The 17798-nt window shown below is 37.6% G+C and overlaps 1 protein-coding gene across 1 annotated transcript in view; it reads right to left on the reverse strand.

The window, feature by feature from the left end:
• Positions 1 to 554: 554 nt before the first annotated feature.
• LOC135113776 (dual specificity protein phosphatase 23-like) overlaps positions 555 to 17798 on the reverse strand; it is an 89838-nt gene continuing 72594 nt past the window's right edge. Inside the window, exons 3-4 of the mRNA XM_064029359.1 lie at positions 12416 to 12587; positions 555 to 888 (exon numbers count right to left, since the gene is read on the reverse strand). Coding sequence (XP_063885429.1) covers positions 691 to 888; positions 12416 to 12587 — 370 coding nt within the window. The 3' untranslated portion in view covers positions 555 to 690. The remainder of the gene's footprint in view (positions 889 to 12415; positions 12588 to 17798) is intronic.

Consider the following 17798-nt stretch of genomic DNA (forward strand, 5'->3'; position numbering starts at 1 on the left):
ATATATATATATATATATATATATATATATATATATATATATATATATATATATATATATATATTACTTTCTGGTTCTTTTTGGTAACTTTTTTACATTATTACTTGTACCCTTTCACTATATGGAACAACCTATGCTGTGGAATTGCATCATATGCGGCAATCAGCCTTGACAGGCTTGATCAGCAGTCACCCTTGGATCACCCCTATGAAGCTTGTAGATTCTCAAACTATTCAACTCTGAAGGGGAAACTATGCTATATGTAATGACAATATCCCTTTCAATCATATCATAATTCAAAGGGAAACTATGCTATGTGTAATGATAATGTGTCTTTCAATCATAATTCATCTTGTCTGCATGTTGGTACAACCTGAAGCTTTCACAAACGGTAACCTATGGGTATAAGGGATCCAGATCCAGTGTTAACCTATGGGTTTCTTGAGGTGTTCATGATTTTACTGTGGGTGTTCATGTGTTTCCTGCTTTCATGCTATTGGTCTCTCTCTCTCTCTCTTTTTTTTTTTTTTTTCTAACCATGAAAGTTTCACGCGTCCTGCTAATAAATATTTATTATTTTAATTTACATTTGATACATTCTTTCTCTAGACTTTTTACCTGAAGATTTGAAGGTTCAAGCAAGTGAATGGCAGAGAAGTGACACAATTCTTTTGCTACTCCACTACCATGTCAAATGTGTCCCCATTCAAGGTAGTCACGAAATTTGGTAACTGCTCGTTCCTGTTCATAAGTTTCCACACTGCCTGGCCTCATCAGCCTTATGTTGCGGATGGCAGCACTGGGGGGCTGTGAGTAGAACTTGATGAGGTAACATGCCAACATAACTCCTGTCCTTCCACGACCCATTCGACAGTGTACACATATACCCTGTGGAAAGAGAACTTATAGTTAAGTAACCATAACCTGCAAAACTAACAACTCTTTTATTTCTGTGGAAAGGGAACCTATAGTCAAGTAGCCATAACCTGCAAAACTAACAACTCTTTTATTTCTGTGGAAGGAGAACTTAGATGAGTAACCTTAACCAGAAAAACTAACAACTCTTTATTTCTGCAGAAAGACAACATAGATGAGTAACCATAGTCAACAAAACTATACTAAATGAGTAACCATAGCCAACAAAACTAACAACTCTTTTATCTCTGTAGAAAGAGAATATAGATGAGTAACCATAATCAACAAAACTAACAACTCTTTTTATCTTTGTGGAAAGGACATAGATGAGTAACCATAGCCAACAAAACTAACAACTTTAAACAGCTCATGCTGGGAAGCCACAGAATGACAGACTTCTGATCTCTCTAATATTAGTAATGTTCAATGCCTGAAAACTCAATGCTTCCATCTATCAACTCCACACAACCTCCAGATAATAATCCCCTCTTCTTCAATGACACTCAACTGTCTCCCTCTTCTACAATGAACATCCTTGGTCTGTCCTTTACTTATAATCTAAACTGGAAACTTCACATCTCATCTTTAGGTAAAGCAGCTTCTATGAAGTTAGGCATTCATTGTCGTCTCTGTCAATTTTTCTCATCCCCCCAACCTCAGCTACTAACTCTGTACAGGAGCTTTATCTGTCTATGTATGGAGTATGCTTTACGAGTATTGGGGAATTGGGGAGGGGTGTTTCCACTCACACTGCTGTTTTAGAGAGGGTGGAATCAAAAGCTTGTCGTCTTATCAACTCCTCTCCTCTGAGTGTCTTCAGCCATTTTTCATCACTGCAATGTTGCATCTCTTGCTATCTTCTACCGTTATTTTCATGCTAACTGTTCTTCTGATCTTGCTAACTGCATGCATCTCCTCCTCCCGCAGCCTCTCAAGACTTTCTTCTTTCTCACATCCCTATTCTGTCCACCTCTCAAATGCAAGAGTTAACCAGTATTCTCAATCATTCATCCCTTTCTCAGGTAAACTCTAGAACTCCCTACCTGTTTCTGTATTTCCTCCTTTCTATAACTTGAACTCTTTCAAGAGGGAGGTTTTAAGACACTTATCCTCCATTATCTGATTCTTCTATTTGGAATCTCTATTGGAACTGGCATTAAGTGGGCCTTTTATTTTATTCAACATTTTTGTTAGTGACTTGTAAATCACCTCACAAGTGAATAAAATGCTTAAAATTTTTGTATACATCTTATCTAATGCTAATTTCTTATTTTTATGATATCTGTTGAAATACAGCTTAGGTATGTTTGCACTGAAATACTTTTCTTTGTCAAAACACAAAACCTCCGACTTTGCATATATATATATATATATATATATATATATATATATATATATATATATATATATATATATATATATATATATATATATATATATATATATATATATACATATATATACAGTAAAATCCCTCTCATCCGGCATTCGAGTATCCGGCAGCTTCAAGTATCTGGCACATTTTTTCCCCGAGCCTTAAAATCAATAAAAAATCAATGTGTACTCATAAAATCGATTAAAATTCCCATGCGAGGCATAACTTGTCCCCTCGCCACCAGAGCGCACTGCTTTGCGCCACCCACGGCCCACTGCACTGTGTTTACTCAGTGACTCAGTCCCGCGTGTGCACTGTTTATCGCCTGACGCCTTCATCATGCCGAAAGTTGTAGAAAAGAGGAAGCGTGTTGTGCTTACACTTAAGCAGCTGATCAGATTAGCTGCTGATTAAGATCAGCTGATCTTTGTTATGGTAAGATGCGTGAGTGTAGGGTGGTGATTGTGGACACAATTTCACTTCTATTCAAGTATCCGGCATGTCGGCGGTCCCGTTGATGCCAGATAAGAGGGATTTTACTGTGTATATATATATATATATATATATATATATATATATATATATATATATATATATATATATATATATATATATATATATATATATATATATATATATATATATGTATTGGCTCGTAGGCTCACACAACACCTTATAACTTGTGTCAAACCTCAATTCAATTACAGTGTTTGCATAATGTTTGTGCTGGACAGCGCATTTGAGCGCAACAAGCTGCTACAAAACTTGCTTGTCATAGGCAGAATCCTGAGAGAAATGCTATATTGCAGTGAAAATTATTTGGTTGGCCTATGTAACATTGCTTGAGTCTAGCACTAAATAGTGACAATACTGCAAGAGACAGATGCCAGTTACATTTTCAAACTTTGAGTAGTGGACAGTCACCCCTCCACTCCCCCACACTCCATGAGTGATACGTATTATTTAAGCGAATTTACTGTGTTGTGAATTGTGGATGTAATATGGGGAAATAAAAGCAATTATCAGAGGATAAATTTGCAAAGGTAGTTGCTTTGCATAATGTAAAGCTGCAAACCAAGGACATTATGCAGCAACTTGGTGTATGTAAGCAATCTGTGAGGAAGTACACTGCCATATTTTACCAGGGTTGCAGCAAGGTTGCCCCCACTCAAAAATCAAGATCTGGTTGCCCTTGTAAAATCTCATATGTTGTGAACATTATAAAGAAACAATTGGAGAAAAATCCACATCTGACAGCGAGGAAAGTGAAAGAAACTAATCCTGAGGTGTTTAAAGAAGTAGCTCTCCGGAGTTGTGCCAAATCTCTCCCAGTTCCAAATTTCTCCTGGGTGATGCCACTGCGCATGCACACTATATTGAGGCAACAGCATCAAAACATCACCCAGGCATTTTATATATTTTATGTATTATCAACTACTTTTTGAGATTTTATTGACAAATTACTATTGATTCATTATTTTTGTTTTATTTTTATGTAGGAGGAACACTGGCCAAAGGCAACAAAAATCCAATAATAATAATAAAAAAAAGCCCACTGAGATGCCAGTCCCAGAAAAGAGACCAAAGCGGTAGTCAAAATTTGAAGGGTAAGTGTCTTGAAACCTCCCTCTTGAAGGAATTCAAGTCATAGGAAGATGGAAATACAGAAGCAGGCAAGGAGTTCCAAAGTTTACCAGAGAAAGGGATGAATGATTGAGAATACTGGTTAACTCTTGCATTAGAGAGGTGGACAGAATAAGGGTGAGAGAAAGAAGAAAGTCTTGTGCAGCGAGGCTGCGGAAGGAGGGGAGGCATACAGTTAGCAAGATCAGAAAAACAGTTACATGAAAATAGTGGTAGAAAACAGCTAGAGATGCAACACTGTGGCGATGAGAGACTGCGGCTGAAGACAGTCAGTAAGAGGAGAGGAGTTGAGACCCAAAAGCTTTTGATTCCACCCTGTCTAGAAGAGCGGTATGAATGAAACCCCCCCAGACATGTGAAGCATACTCCATACATGGACAGATAAGGCCTTTGTATAGAGTTACCAACTGGGGGGGGAGGATGAGAAAAACTGGTGGAGACATCTCAGAACTCCAAACTTCACAACAGCTGTTTTAGCAAGGGATGAGATGTGAAGTTTCCAGTTCAGATTATAAGTAAAGGACAGACCGAGGATGTTCAATGTAGAAGAGGGGGACAGTTGAGTGCCACTGAAGGAGAGGGGATAGTTGTCTGGAAGGTTGTGTCGAGTTGATAAATGGAGGAATTGAGTTTTTGAGGGATTGAACAATACCAAGGTTTGCTCTTCCCCAATCAGGTATTTTAGAAAGATCAGAAATCATGGGTTCTGTGGATTCCCAGTGTGAAATGTTTACTTCTTGAAGGGTTGGATGTCTATGAAAAAGATGTGGAAAATGCAGGGTGGTATCATAAGCATAGGAATGGATAGGACAAGAAGTTTGGTTTAGAAGGTTATTGATGAATAATAAGAAGAGAGTGGGTGACAGGACAGAACCCTGTTAATAGATTTAGGAGAACAGTGACCTCCTACCACAGCAGCAATAGAATGGTCAGAAAGGAAACTTGAGATGAAGTTACAGAGAGAAGGATAGAACCCGTAGGAGGGTAGTTTGGAAATCAAAGCTTTGTGCCAGACTCTATCAAAAGCTTTTAATATATCCAAGGCAACAGCAAAAGTTTCACCAAAATCTCTAAAAGAGGATGACCAAGACTCAGTAAGGAAAGCCAGATCACCAGTAAAGCGGCCTTGACGGAACCCATACTGGCGATCAGACAGAAGGTTGTGAAGTGATAGATGTTTAAAACTCTTCCTGTGGATATGTTAAGATAGGAATGCAGCAAGTAAACAAGAGTAGTGAGTGATAACAACACCAAAATTTTCTCCCTACACATTTGTCAAATCCTACCACAATGCCTTATGTTTATGTATTTAATGTATTATCAACATCAGTATGGAATTTTATTGACAAATTACTAACCCTCCATTATCTGTGGAATATTTTAAACATAAAATATGATGTCATGATTTGACATATGCAAAGAGAGGAGATTTTGGTGCTCTGTTATCGCTCAGTATTCTTGTTTACTTGATGCATTCCTATCCTAACATATCCACATACATTGAAGCAATAGTAATTTGTCAATAAAACCTCGAAAAGTACTTGATAATACGTAAAAATAAAAAAAATACCTGGGTGATGTTTTGGTGCTGCCCCTTGATATGGTGCGCATGCACAGTGGCCTCACATGACAGATTTGGACCTACGAGAGATTTGGCATGACACTGGACAAGTACATGCACTCTGGGTTACAAATCCCGCTAGCCAGTGAAAAAAAAAAAAAAAAAGCATGCTCACCCCTGTGCAACAGCATTGTAGGGTTGGTTTAACCAACAAATATCTAGCCTGGCCTAAGGGCAAGTGGTTCAACATTTGTGATCTGACGAAGCCACTTTTACTGTGACATATAATAACAGTATTAATGTGTACCAACTGGCTAGCAGCAACCCCCCTCGACCCTCAGTATGTACATGGGACATTAAAGCACCCTTATTCTCATGTGGTCAGGGGTTCAGTTGTAGAGGTTTAGGGACTCTTGTTGCCTAAAAACATAAGGGTTAATCAGGATGTGTATTATGAGCTAATGAACAATCATTTACCAGACACATTTGAGAGGTTTGGTGCTCTGATATTCTAGCAGAATGGAGCTCCAGCTCACACTGCCAAAAGTATGTATTATCCAGTGGCTTACTAACTCTTACTCTGCTGTACACACCTATTGCTGTGCCGGTGGAATTGTTTTGTCTGACGACAAACTAGCAACTGCTAGACACCATCGACATAAGCCATACCACTTTTGTGATCAGACTCTTTGCGAATGTCAAAGTGGGAAGACACATGCTTGAGGCAATCTTATTATTATTTCTTTTTTTTTCTTTACATCATCTACATTTACATAATCTGCAATCAATCTTAGGCAAGGATATATAAAATTATATATATATATATATATATATATATATATATATATATATATATATATATATATATATATATATATATATATATATATATATATATATATATATATATATATATATATATATATATATATATATATATATATATATATAGATAGATAGATAGATAGATAGATAGATAGATAGATAGATAGATAGATAGATAGATAGATACACACACACACACACACATTACAGCTACACTATAAATATATTTTGATGTAAGTTTTGTTGTAAATGTATTTCTTTAGGGTATTTACTCATGTGTTTATTTTCCATAAGAAAATAAGTTTGAGAAAGAAAAGAGTGATTAGATAATTTGTAAAATGTCACTGAGAAAACTTGAAATGTCAAATGCATCGCTGATAGCCGAGCCCGCGCAATGATGACACTCACAGATACTCACAGAAGACTTCCTGGAAGAGGCTTACGCCTGTGACTCCAGATCTACATGTTCACCTTGTAGTAGCGTGCGGTGGATTTTTGCCTTATAGTTATATTTTAGTTCTTGATTAATCCAAAATTTATCAAGTCTGCCCTCAAATTGCTTAATTGATTTAGCTCCAACCACCCATTCTGACAGCTGATTCCAATTATTAACCACCCTACAAGGGAAAGCATGTTTCCTCACATCCAGTCGTGACCTCTTTTTGAACAGCTTCAGTGAATTTCCCCTGCTGATGTTTTCTTCTCTGAGTGTTAATATGCCTTGACTGCAGATGCTATCATATTTATCTTTATATGTATCTTGTAGGTCTCTATCATATCTCCCCATGCTCTTCTGTATGCCAGTGTTGGTAGGTTCAGTTTCTTTAATCTTTCTTCATAACTCAGTCCTTCGAGTCCCGGCACCATCCTTGTAGCCCTTCGCTGCACATTCTCGACCATCTTAATGTCTTTCATTAGGTGTGGACTCCATACCTGGTTAGCGTACTCCACATGTGGTCTTACCAATGCCACAAACAAAGCCTTAAATATTGTTGTATCCAATGTGACAAAGGTCCTTCTAATTATGCCCACTATTTTGTTGGCTTTGTTCACTTTCTCTGCCAGGTGATCCACACAACTTAATTTATCATTAAATATTACCCCTACATCCTTCTCAGAAGTAATCTTTTCTAGTTGTTTTTCCATTTTGTAGTCTTGATCTTCAATACTTGTTCTTCCTATCCTCATATATTTGCACTTATCCGGATGAAAACTTAACAGCCATTTTTCACTCCATGAGTATAGCTCCATAGCATCCTGCTGCAGCTTTAGGCAATCATCTTTTTCTTTTATACACCTGAATATCTTTGTATCATCAGCATACAGGTAAACTTCGCTGTTATTTAATATACTTACAGGGAGGTCATTAATAAATATGACAAACAACAACGGCCCAAGAACAGATCCCTGTGGCACTCCACTAGTCACTGGCTTCCATCTTGACATTTCTCCCTTTAACACCACTCTTTGTTGTCTATGTGTTAGAAATGCTGTAATCCATTCCAGGTATTCCATTCCAATTCCATAACTTTTGATTTTACTTAGCAGTCTTCGATGTGCAACTCTGTCAAAAGCCTTCATGAAATCACAATATATTACATCCACTGCATGTCCCTCATCAATATATTCAGTCCATTTGTCCAAAACCTTTATGAGTTGAAGTACTGTTGATCGCCCAGAGATAAAGCCATATTGCTTTTCACTAAATAAACCATGGCTTCTCATATGTGCCATTATCTCCTCCCTCATCATTGTTTCAAAAATTTTACATATAATACTAGTTAAACTAACAGGCCTGTAATTTTCTGGATCATGCTTGGAGCCCTTTTTGAATATAGGTGTAATGTTAGCAATAAGCCAATCTCGCGGGAGCTCCTTATGTGTAAAGGAGTACTGTTATATTATTTCTAAAGGCACTGACAATAGTTCCGCCGCTTCTTTTATAATCCTGGGATGTATTCCGTCAGGTCTCGGAGATTTGTACTTCTTTAGATTTTTAATGATCATTTCAATTTTTTCTTTATTTATTTGCAGGTGATTCAATGATGGTACATTCTTCACCTCACAGTGTGGTACCTTGCCTTCTGGCTCCATAACAAACACTTTTGAGAATTGCTCTGCTAAAACTTCAACTTTTTCCAGATCATTTTCAGTTCGACCTCCTTCCACAGTGCCCTTGTACAAATCCGGGATCCTTGATTTGCTTTTTGTCTTAGCTTGCACATATTTCCAAAATAGTTTAGGGTTTTCTTTCACATTCTTTGCTATCTCCCTTTCTTTTAGCTTCACGGCATCTCAGGTTTCTTTCCTAATTTGATTGTTCACTCTCCTGTACTCATTCTCTGTCTCCAGATACTCATTTCTAGTGAGCACATTTAAATTATCTTTCTTTAAGGAATTCATTCTTGTCCACAACCTTTGTTTCCTTTTAATCTTAGACCATAACTTCTTGTTCATTGGCAAATTGTTATTCAACCTTTTCCTGGATTTATCTAGATTCCCCATTTTTCTTGTGGGTACACTTTTCTCGGTTGCGGCATGCAATTTAGACTTGAATTTGTCCCACATTTCCTCAATATTGGTTGACTCAGAAAGGTATTTGACCCAGTCAATATCAAGTTCCTTTCTTAGTAAGTCATAATCTGCTTTATCATACAAATACATGGTTTTTCTTTCATGAGCCACGATCTCCTCCATATTACAAGTAACTTGTATCACAGCATGATCACTTCTCCCCAAAGCATTTCTGATAGTGACCTCTTCAACAATTGATTCTTTATTTGTGAAAAACAAATCTAGTGTATTACCAACACTTTCGCCCCTTAGTCTGGTAATGTCCTCCACATGTTGAATCAAAAAGCAGTCTCGCACCTTCTCCACGAATTTTGTTCCAAAATCATTCATTCCTGTGCTGGTAGTGCAGTTCTTCCAATTTATTTGAGGCAAATTGAAGTCTCCCATCAAAATCTTGTATGCAGCTTTTATCCTTGTTACTTCTTGCAGTACATCCAGCAGCAGTTGGTTATTTTCCTCCCGACTGTTTGTTTGGACTTCAATATACAAAGGTTAAAATAAGTCTCTCGCCTTGAAACATAATTTCCAGACAGCAATACTCACAGAAACATGATGCCAAATCAACACACACACACACACACACACACACTTATTATTGTGATTATTATTATTATTATTACTGTTATTGTTATAATAATAATAATAATAATAATAATAATAATAATAATAATAATAATAATAATAATAATAATAATTATTATTATTATTATTATTATTATAATCATCATCATCATCTTGCTTTTATTATTACAGTGCTTCCACCCTTCTTTTAAGACATTGTTTAGAAAACTTTTCAAATGTTGAGCATGTTGCTGATAGCCGAGAACATGCCACAATGGCACACACACGCACACACACTCAGGACGTCGGGCCAGACAGATGGGTGTGCACAGCTGCTTCAACTTGTCACATCATCACCAAGTCACAGCGACTTAGTGGTTGGCAATGGGTAAGAGCTATGCTAGGTGCTATCCCATCTAAAACAGTAGTGTGTTGATTGAATCAAACAGTACAGTGGCAAAAATGCATGTTAGAAAGAAGCTTTGTGAAAGGCAGTACCCAGTTTGTTTTGTGGTTGATGATGATGATGATGAAAAGTTTTATTGGATTCGGCTCTGAAGAAAAATCACTGGTAGATAAAATTACATACAGAAGAGTGTTAATGCTGGAATATGTTGAATGATATGAATGTAAGGTTGAAGGAATTGGAATTGAAGAATAGTGCTGTCATAGTTTACACAGGATTTAAAGAAGTATGCTGAGTTGGAAAAGAAATTTTCTGACCTGCAAGCAACGGTGGCAGATAATGAGAAGAAAGTCAAAGCCAATGGGGAAACAGTTAGAGTTCTGCATGAAAATAAGGCTGAACTTGGAAAGGCTCATGACTTTAAATGTGTTGAATTCAAGATCATGGAGGAACAAGTAAAAGAAGCAGTGGCCAAAACTGTGCTTAAGGTAATTAAAGAGAAGGAAGGTCTTGTAAGGGGCACAGTCGAAAGGAAGAAGTGTATAATTGCTTTTGTAGTAAAGGGGAGAGTGACACCAAAGAAGCAGGAGAGGGAGACAACCAAAAAAAAAAAAGTTGGAGACATGCGAGAAGGGAATAAGTGGGATGAAAAAATTGAGTAGGTGCACAGAATTAGTAAATATGTGGAGGGAGGACACCACCCCATTAAAGATAAGATTCAAGTCTCAAGCTGAGGCGAAAGAATTGTTGACCAGGACATGGAAACTGGCAAGAATAGATCAATACAAGAATGTCTGGGTGAAAAGAGACATGAATGAACAAGACAGCTAAGATAAACGAACTGCTGAATGAAACCAAAGAAAAAATGCGAACAGAACAGAAACAGAGAAGAAGGAGTTTTACTGGAGAGTCATAGACATGAACATAAGGAAGTGGTATGTGAGGGTGGCAGTGAGGGGAGGTGAGAACTAAAAGTGTGATACACAAATGTGGATGGGGTGACGTTGCACCGCTAGAATTAAATGATTATTTAGAACACACAAACCAGATTAAGTGATACATTCGTGAATCTCAGCATAGGTGGTGGAAGATACAATACATGGAAGAGAAACAAAAAATATAAACAAGGAGGTGGAGAGATGATGTTAGTGAAGAACATGGTGATTGATGAGGTGACATATGGTGAAGGCAGCGCAGAGGTGTTGAGGATGGGAATAAAGAGGAGAGAAGAAGGAAAGAAAGACTATGCAGTGGTATACGTTCCACCAAAAACGAAATCATGGAGTACTATGGATTATAGAAAAATGTTAACGGATAGAAGTGAACATCTGGAAAGTTTGATTACAAAGAGTGACAACATGGGGGATTTCAACTGTAAGGAGGTGTGTTGGGAGGGCTGGTTGACAGAAGAAAATGAAATGTCGTGGGGAAACAGGTTGCTGAAAATAGTAATGAATAATGTTCTAACACAGTGGGTGAAGGAAAATACCATATTCATAACAAATGAAGAACCCTCAAGATCAGCTTTAATGTTCACAAAAGGACCAAAAATTATTGATGATCTCAACTACAGGACCCCAACAGGGAAGAATGACCACATTTTACTCGAGTTTGGTAAAAAAGAGGAAATGGAAGAAGGAAGGAAAGAAGACTATAGAAAAGGCAGGTGGAACTATTGTAAAACAAATTTTAGTGAATTAAGGAAATACTTTGAGGAGATTGACTAGAGTAAATTTGATGAAACAAAGGGAGTGGAAGAAAAGTAAGAAAAGTGGAACAGTTTGCTTGAGATACATAATGAAGGAATAGAGAGATACATGCCAAAGACAGCAGCAAAAGGATTTAGAGTTAACAGATTTAATAGATGATGTGAGGAGGCGAGAATGGGAAGAGATTTTGTTGTTTTTTTTCTTCATCACCATCTTCTTGTTCTTCTTCTTAGCTTTATTCCTATTATTACCAGTAAAATGCCTCAGAAGGTAAGTGAAGCTGTCAGTACTTCATTAGTGGAAGGGGTATTTCAATAAGAGAGAGAGAGAGAGAGAGAGAGAGAGAGAGAGAGAGAGAGAGAGAGAGAGAGAGAGAGAGAGAGAGAGAGAGAGAGAGAGAGAGAGAGAGAGAGAGAGAGAGGAGAGAGAGAGAGAGACCATTGAATAAGAAATTTCATTCTGTGTCCAGTGATATGAATCCACTCTTGTTGCGACTAAAGGAAGTTGGTGAAAACTGCAGAAAACTGATGGTCACTTTACGAAAAGTTTTATACCGTATTTTGTGCATGTGCAGTAGTGTTACAAATTTGACATGTCTTTTCGTTACAACGTGTATTCCTCTTATTAACAACAAAATTTGAATGTGATTAGATCATTAGTTAAAAAGTTGGAATTTTTACTTTGTGCATGCGCAGCGCTACTTCATAGTTTTATTGTTCTTATTATTGTTCTTGCTATTGTTATTTTGTTTTGTTGTTGTTGATCATATTCTTGGGAGTCCAAATGTACTAAAATCTTAGAAACCTTACTATATTATACTTATCACCATCTGCATGCTTTTGTACCTTCTTATCTTGCCGAGCTCTATCACAGATATCAAGGAACTGTGTGATCTGTTCCATACTGGGATCCTCAAACTCTTCAACAGGAATCAAGTGGCAGTCCATGACCTTCTTGGCTGAACTGTGAGGCTGTCGCTCCACACTCAGGCTCACTATAACTCCAACTCCCTCACTCCTGATATGGAAGAGGAAATGTGAATGAAGGAAGGAAAGAATTGAGGAAGTAACAGCAAATTTAAATTATAATAAAAGTAAAGACATACAATTAAACTCAAAATATTGATGTAAAAGCCTGAAGTTTACTGTTTTATTGTAGCCATGATTTAAGGGCAAATCACAGGTTTTTATAAAAGGAATAGCAAAAGCATAGGCATTAATGATCATTAGTTAATTGAGTTTAAGATAATAATCTTTAAAGAACTTCATAATCATTACTTTGTGATATGATTTTATTTTTACAAAGATTAGTCTGTCACTTGAGAGCTGACTGCAAAACTTAAAAATTAACAATTTTCATAAATTCCTTCACAGAACTCCATCTCATGTATCTTATTGTCTAACTAACATACAGACACTTCCTTCCATTTCTAGTACCACAAATATATGTTGTTATGACCAAATCTAGCCCTCTAATAGCTACCATTCCATTGGGTCAGCTTCTCCCTAGGCTACTTCCTGTGCAGCCTGGTGTAGGATGCAAACCATATGAATCAAGGCAGTTCACTGGTTGTAAACAACTAATAAGCCTCAGAAGTTGCCACCCTGTTTCATCCAGGCACAGGGAAGATCCAAATTACAACACAAACTTCTCACAATAGCTGTGAAAGGACTCGCCATGCCATGTGCCAGGGAGGGACAGACAAAAACAAAGACAACTGAGATAGATAAAAATATCTAACAAGTAACCTTCCTGAAGGCTGCCACCCATGCTCACTTAGATATTCTTGACACTTGGCCTTGGGCTAAACAATCTTCAATTTATCAGAAAACCAATTCTGCTCCCTACACAGTGGTGAGTTGGGAGAAATGGAAGAAAGTTAACCACAAAGCACTTACAGAAAATATATCCTCTGACCCAAACAAACAAGGCTATCAGCCAGGACCAGTTGCATTTGATGAATACAAAACACTCAAGACACAAGGGACTACAAAGACTGGAGTAGGGATTGGTGAATACCCTCTCATCTTCTCCGGGCACAAAACTTAAGGACACACACGATACGATATGGAGTGGAGCCAAATTGAGGCAGCTTATTCCCTCAATTAATGAGAGTGGCAAAACACCTACAGCCTCCCCCTTTTTGGGGCTTATAGTATTCTAGTATGGTGTGGCCTACCACCAGTAAAACCTCCTGCAGAAATTACTAATACAAGCCCTCTTATGTTCTTCTTACCTCGCTGGCTGTCCAAGTACGTGTGTCTTGTGGGGTATCTAAGGTTCCAACTGACTTTTCATAGCACGGGTATGAAGGGTGGGGTGATCCCATGCTCAAGATGGTACAAGATATGGGGAAGGGAAGGGGTGAAGAATGGGGAGTGTGAGAGGCCTGGCTTGCTCACTTGCACAGTTAACTCTCTTCAAAATGTACTCCATGTTATAAAATTTATTTTGCACTTATAAATAGGGCTGGGCAGAATTTGATTTTTTTATAGTGAAGGGCAACCCTTCCACTCTAATGCAAGGTGAGTGACTCACAGTTTCATATAAAACTCAAAGCATGTGGAACAGGAATGAATCACCATGATGTGCTCATTCTCTCCTTTCTTTCTTCTTCTCACTACAACAGTGTTACTTGTAACAATATGTACAAATCTGTGACAGGTTAGGAAAATACAGCCATCATATTTCCCATATTATAATGGGCTATTAAAAGAGATAGTGCAAGGGAGCTGGGGATCCCTTATTCTGCAATCTTATTCTCACTATCAGATAATTCCCATAGCAGATCTCAGCCTGACAAACAGACAGACATATATGAAAAGAGTAATTAGGATATTTTACCATCTGGGTGAAATTAATTAGCTAATTGCATGCTCCTTCCCATACACAGCCCCACTGCACAAACTTTCTACTCATTCTCATCCATTTCCTATTCATCATATTAATGCAAAAGTGGATTGGAAAAGGATGATAACTGGAACTCTATCTCCTTTTTTTCCCTTCTTCCTACAACTTGAACTTTTTCAAAAGAGGAATGTCAAGACAAGGAATTCTTTAATTTTTTAGGAGGAACAAGTTAAGCTGTCATTTTTCTCTATTTTTTTGTGCCTTTGGCCAGTCTCAGCACACACACACACACACACACACACACACTGGGGAAGGGAAGGGGGAGGCAGGCAGGGAATGGAGAGAGAGAGAGAGAGAGAGAGAGAGAGAGAGAGAGAGAGAGAGAGAGAGAGAGAGAGAGAGAGAGAGAGAGAGAGAGAGAGAGAGAGAGAGAGAGAGAGAGAGAGAGAGAGAGAGAGAGAGAGAGAGAGAGAGAGAGAGAGAGAGAGAGAGAGAGAGAGAGAGAGAGAGAGAGAGAGAGAGAGAGAGAGAGAGAGAGAGAGAGAGAGAGAGAGAGAGAGAGAGAGAGAGAGAGAGAGAGAGAGAGAGAGAGAGAGAGAGAGAGAGAGAGAGAGAGAGAGAATAACACACACACACACACACACACAGTGGCAGCAGAGCTAACATGGTGTGTTTTTTTAGTTCTCTGCATATAAGAAGGAAGGAATAACACAAATCGCTCATGGTGGAACAAGATATGTTATGAAGACACAAGAATACCTAGGTGGTAGATAGGGAGGTGATAAACAGTACTGTGAGTATAGTTATCCCATCTCTAGAAAGTTTGGTTTGGTTTGTTTACATTTTGGACAAACAAGGCAGAGGGCGGCACCCCAAAAGAAAGAGGTTCATTTGAAGGTTTTACTGGAAAAGAAAGAAAACTAAATTATAGACTACAATGTAGAAAAATTTTGTATATGGAAGAAATGATGGACAAGTTATTGGAGAGAATAAAGACATTGGAGGCACACCAGAAGGAGACAGATAAGGAGTTGGTGACTATTACAGCGCAGTTGATTGAGATGGAAAATAAAAATGAGAGGTTAAAGGTGGAGAATGACTGTTTGAAGGAACAAGTAAAGGAAAAGTAGAAACTATTCAGAAAGGAAATGAGGAAATAATGGCAAGTGTTAAGGATGTGGAAATGAGGCAAAATGAATGGTTAAATGAACTAAATTTGAAGAAGAATCACTAAAGAAAATAGCAGAACAACAAGAAAATGAGAAACAAAACCTGAGACAAAAAGTGGTAAATGTTATTAAAGAAGAGAGAAAAAAAAATAGAGATGCTGTAGAAAAATATAAACAAGTGGTTGTATTTGGTTTAAAGGAAGAGAAAATAGTAAGCAGAATTCAAAGAAAGGAAAAGAAAATGAACCTGTTGAATAATTTACGGAAGAAAGTGATGGGTAAGGACAGTCAGGTAGTAAAACAAGTGGAAGAGTTCCATAGCAGTGGGAAATATGAAGAAGAAAAAAATTAGACCCATTAGAATAAGGTTAGCAACACAGGTACAAGCAGAGGAGGTAATTAATGGGTCTTGGAGGTTGTCTGGAGATGAAGAATATAAGAATGTATGGATAAACAGGGATATGGATGAGATTGAAAGGTTGAAGCAAAAGGAGCTGGTAAATGAGGCCAAACAAAAAAAATGAACAAAGAACGGAAGAGAAAAAGTTTTTTTCTGGAGAGTAAGAGATATGAGAATAAAGAAATGGTACATCAAACAGTAAGTAAAGTATGTTATACTAATGTAAATGGATTAATGTCAACAAAAATGGAATTAAATGAGTCATTAAACAGAACTGCACTGGATGTCACTGTATTATGTTAAACAAAATAAAAAAAATGAATGGGGAACTCCTGACATTGGTGATGATAGATATGATTTATGGATGAAAAACTGAAGTGACAAGGGAGGAGGTGGAGTGATCTCTGACTAAAAAGTGTGTTAAAGTGGAGAAGGTAATAAAAAGTGAAGACAAGTCTGAAATTCTACAAGTGATTAGAAATGGAAATGGAAGGATAATGAATTATGTAGGAGAGTATGTGTCACTTATGACCAATGCTTGGTAAAAAGAAGAGCATGAAGAGATGTTGGTAGATGGTGTTAAAAGGTCTTAAAAAGATAGTGATAGAAAGTAGTGATATAATTATTGTTGGTGATTTTAACTGTAAGGAGATAAATTGGGAGACATTGTCAACTACTGGAAGTGATGAGTCATGGAGTAATAGACTGTTAAACTGAGCGCAGGAAAACTTAATAACTCAATGGGTTGATTGTGATAACAGATTTAGTGGAAGAGATAAATCATCAAGATTTGATTTAGTGTTTACCAAGGACATGGAAATTATTGAAACTATACACTGTGATAGCCCTCTAGGTAAAATTGATCATGTGTTGATGGAATTTAATTTGAAAAATGAAAATTTAATCACTGATGAAAATTATAAGGCAAAAAATAATTAAACATAGTAACGCTGACTTTGTAGAACTAAGAAAATACTTTGTTGCTGTGGACTGAAAAGACTTTGAAGATGCAGAAGATGTTCAGGAAAAATGGGATGAATTTATAAGGATATACACTTCTGCTGTGGAGAAATTTGTACCTGAAGGAGGAGCAAGATGTAGAAAGATTTTTTTTTTTTTTTTATGTAGGAAGGACACTGGCCAAGGGCAACAAAAATCCAATAAAAAAAATGCCCACTGAAATGCCAGTCCCATAAAAGGGTCAAAGCAGTAGTCAAAAATTGATGAATAAGTGTCTTGAACACGTCCCTCTCCAAGGAATTCAAGTCATAGGAAGGTGGAAATACAGAAGCAGGCAGGGAGTTCTAGAGTTTACCAGAGAAAGGGATGAATGACTGAGAATACTGGTTAACTCTTGCGTAAGAGAGGTGGACAGAATAGGGATGAAGGGATGAGAGAAAGAAGAAAGTCTTGTGCAATGAGGCTGCGGGAGGAGGGGAGGCATGCAGTTAGCAAGATCAGAAGAGCAGTTAGCATGAAAATAGCGGTAGAAGATAGCTAGAGATGCAACATTGCGGTGGTGGAGGGGAGGAGAGAGACTGAAGACAGTCAGTTAGAGAAGAGGAGTTGATGAGACGAAAAGCTTTTGATTCCACCCTGTCTAGAAGAGCAGTATGAGTGGAACCCCCCAGACGTGTGAAGCATACTCCATACATGGATGGATAAGGTCCTTGTACAGAGTTAGCAGCTGGGGGGGTGAGAAAAACTGGCGGAGACGTCTCAGAACACCTAACTTCATAGAAGCTGTTTTAGCTAGAGATGAGATGCGAAGTTTCCAGTTCAGATTATAAGTAAAGGACAGACTGAGGA

Source organism: Scylla paramamosain, chromosome 26 (genome assembly GCF_035594125.1).
Source record: "Scylla paramamosain isolate STU-SP2022 chromosome 26, ASM3559412v1, whole genome shotgun sequence".
In the NCBI taxonomy this organism is placed as follows: Eukaryota; Metazoa; Arthropoda; class Malacostraca; order Decapoda; family Portunidae; genus Scylla; species Scylla paramamosain.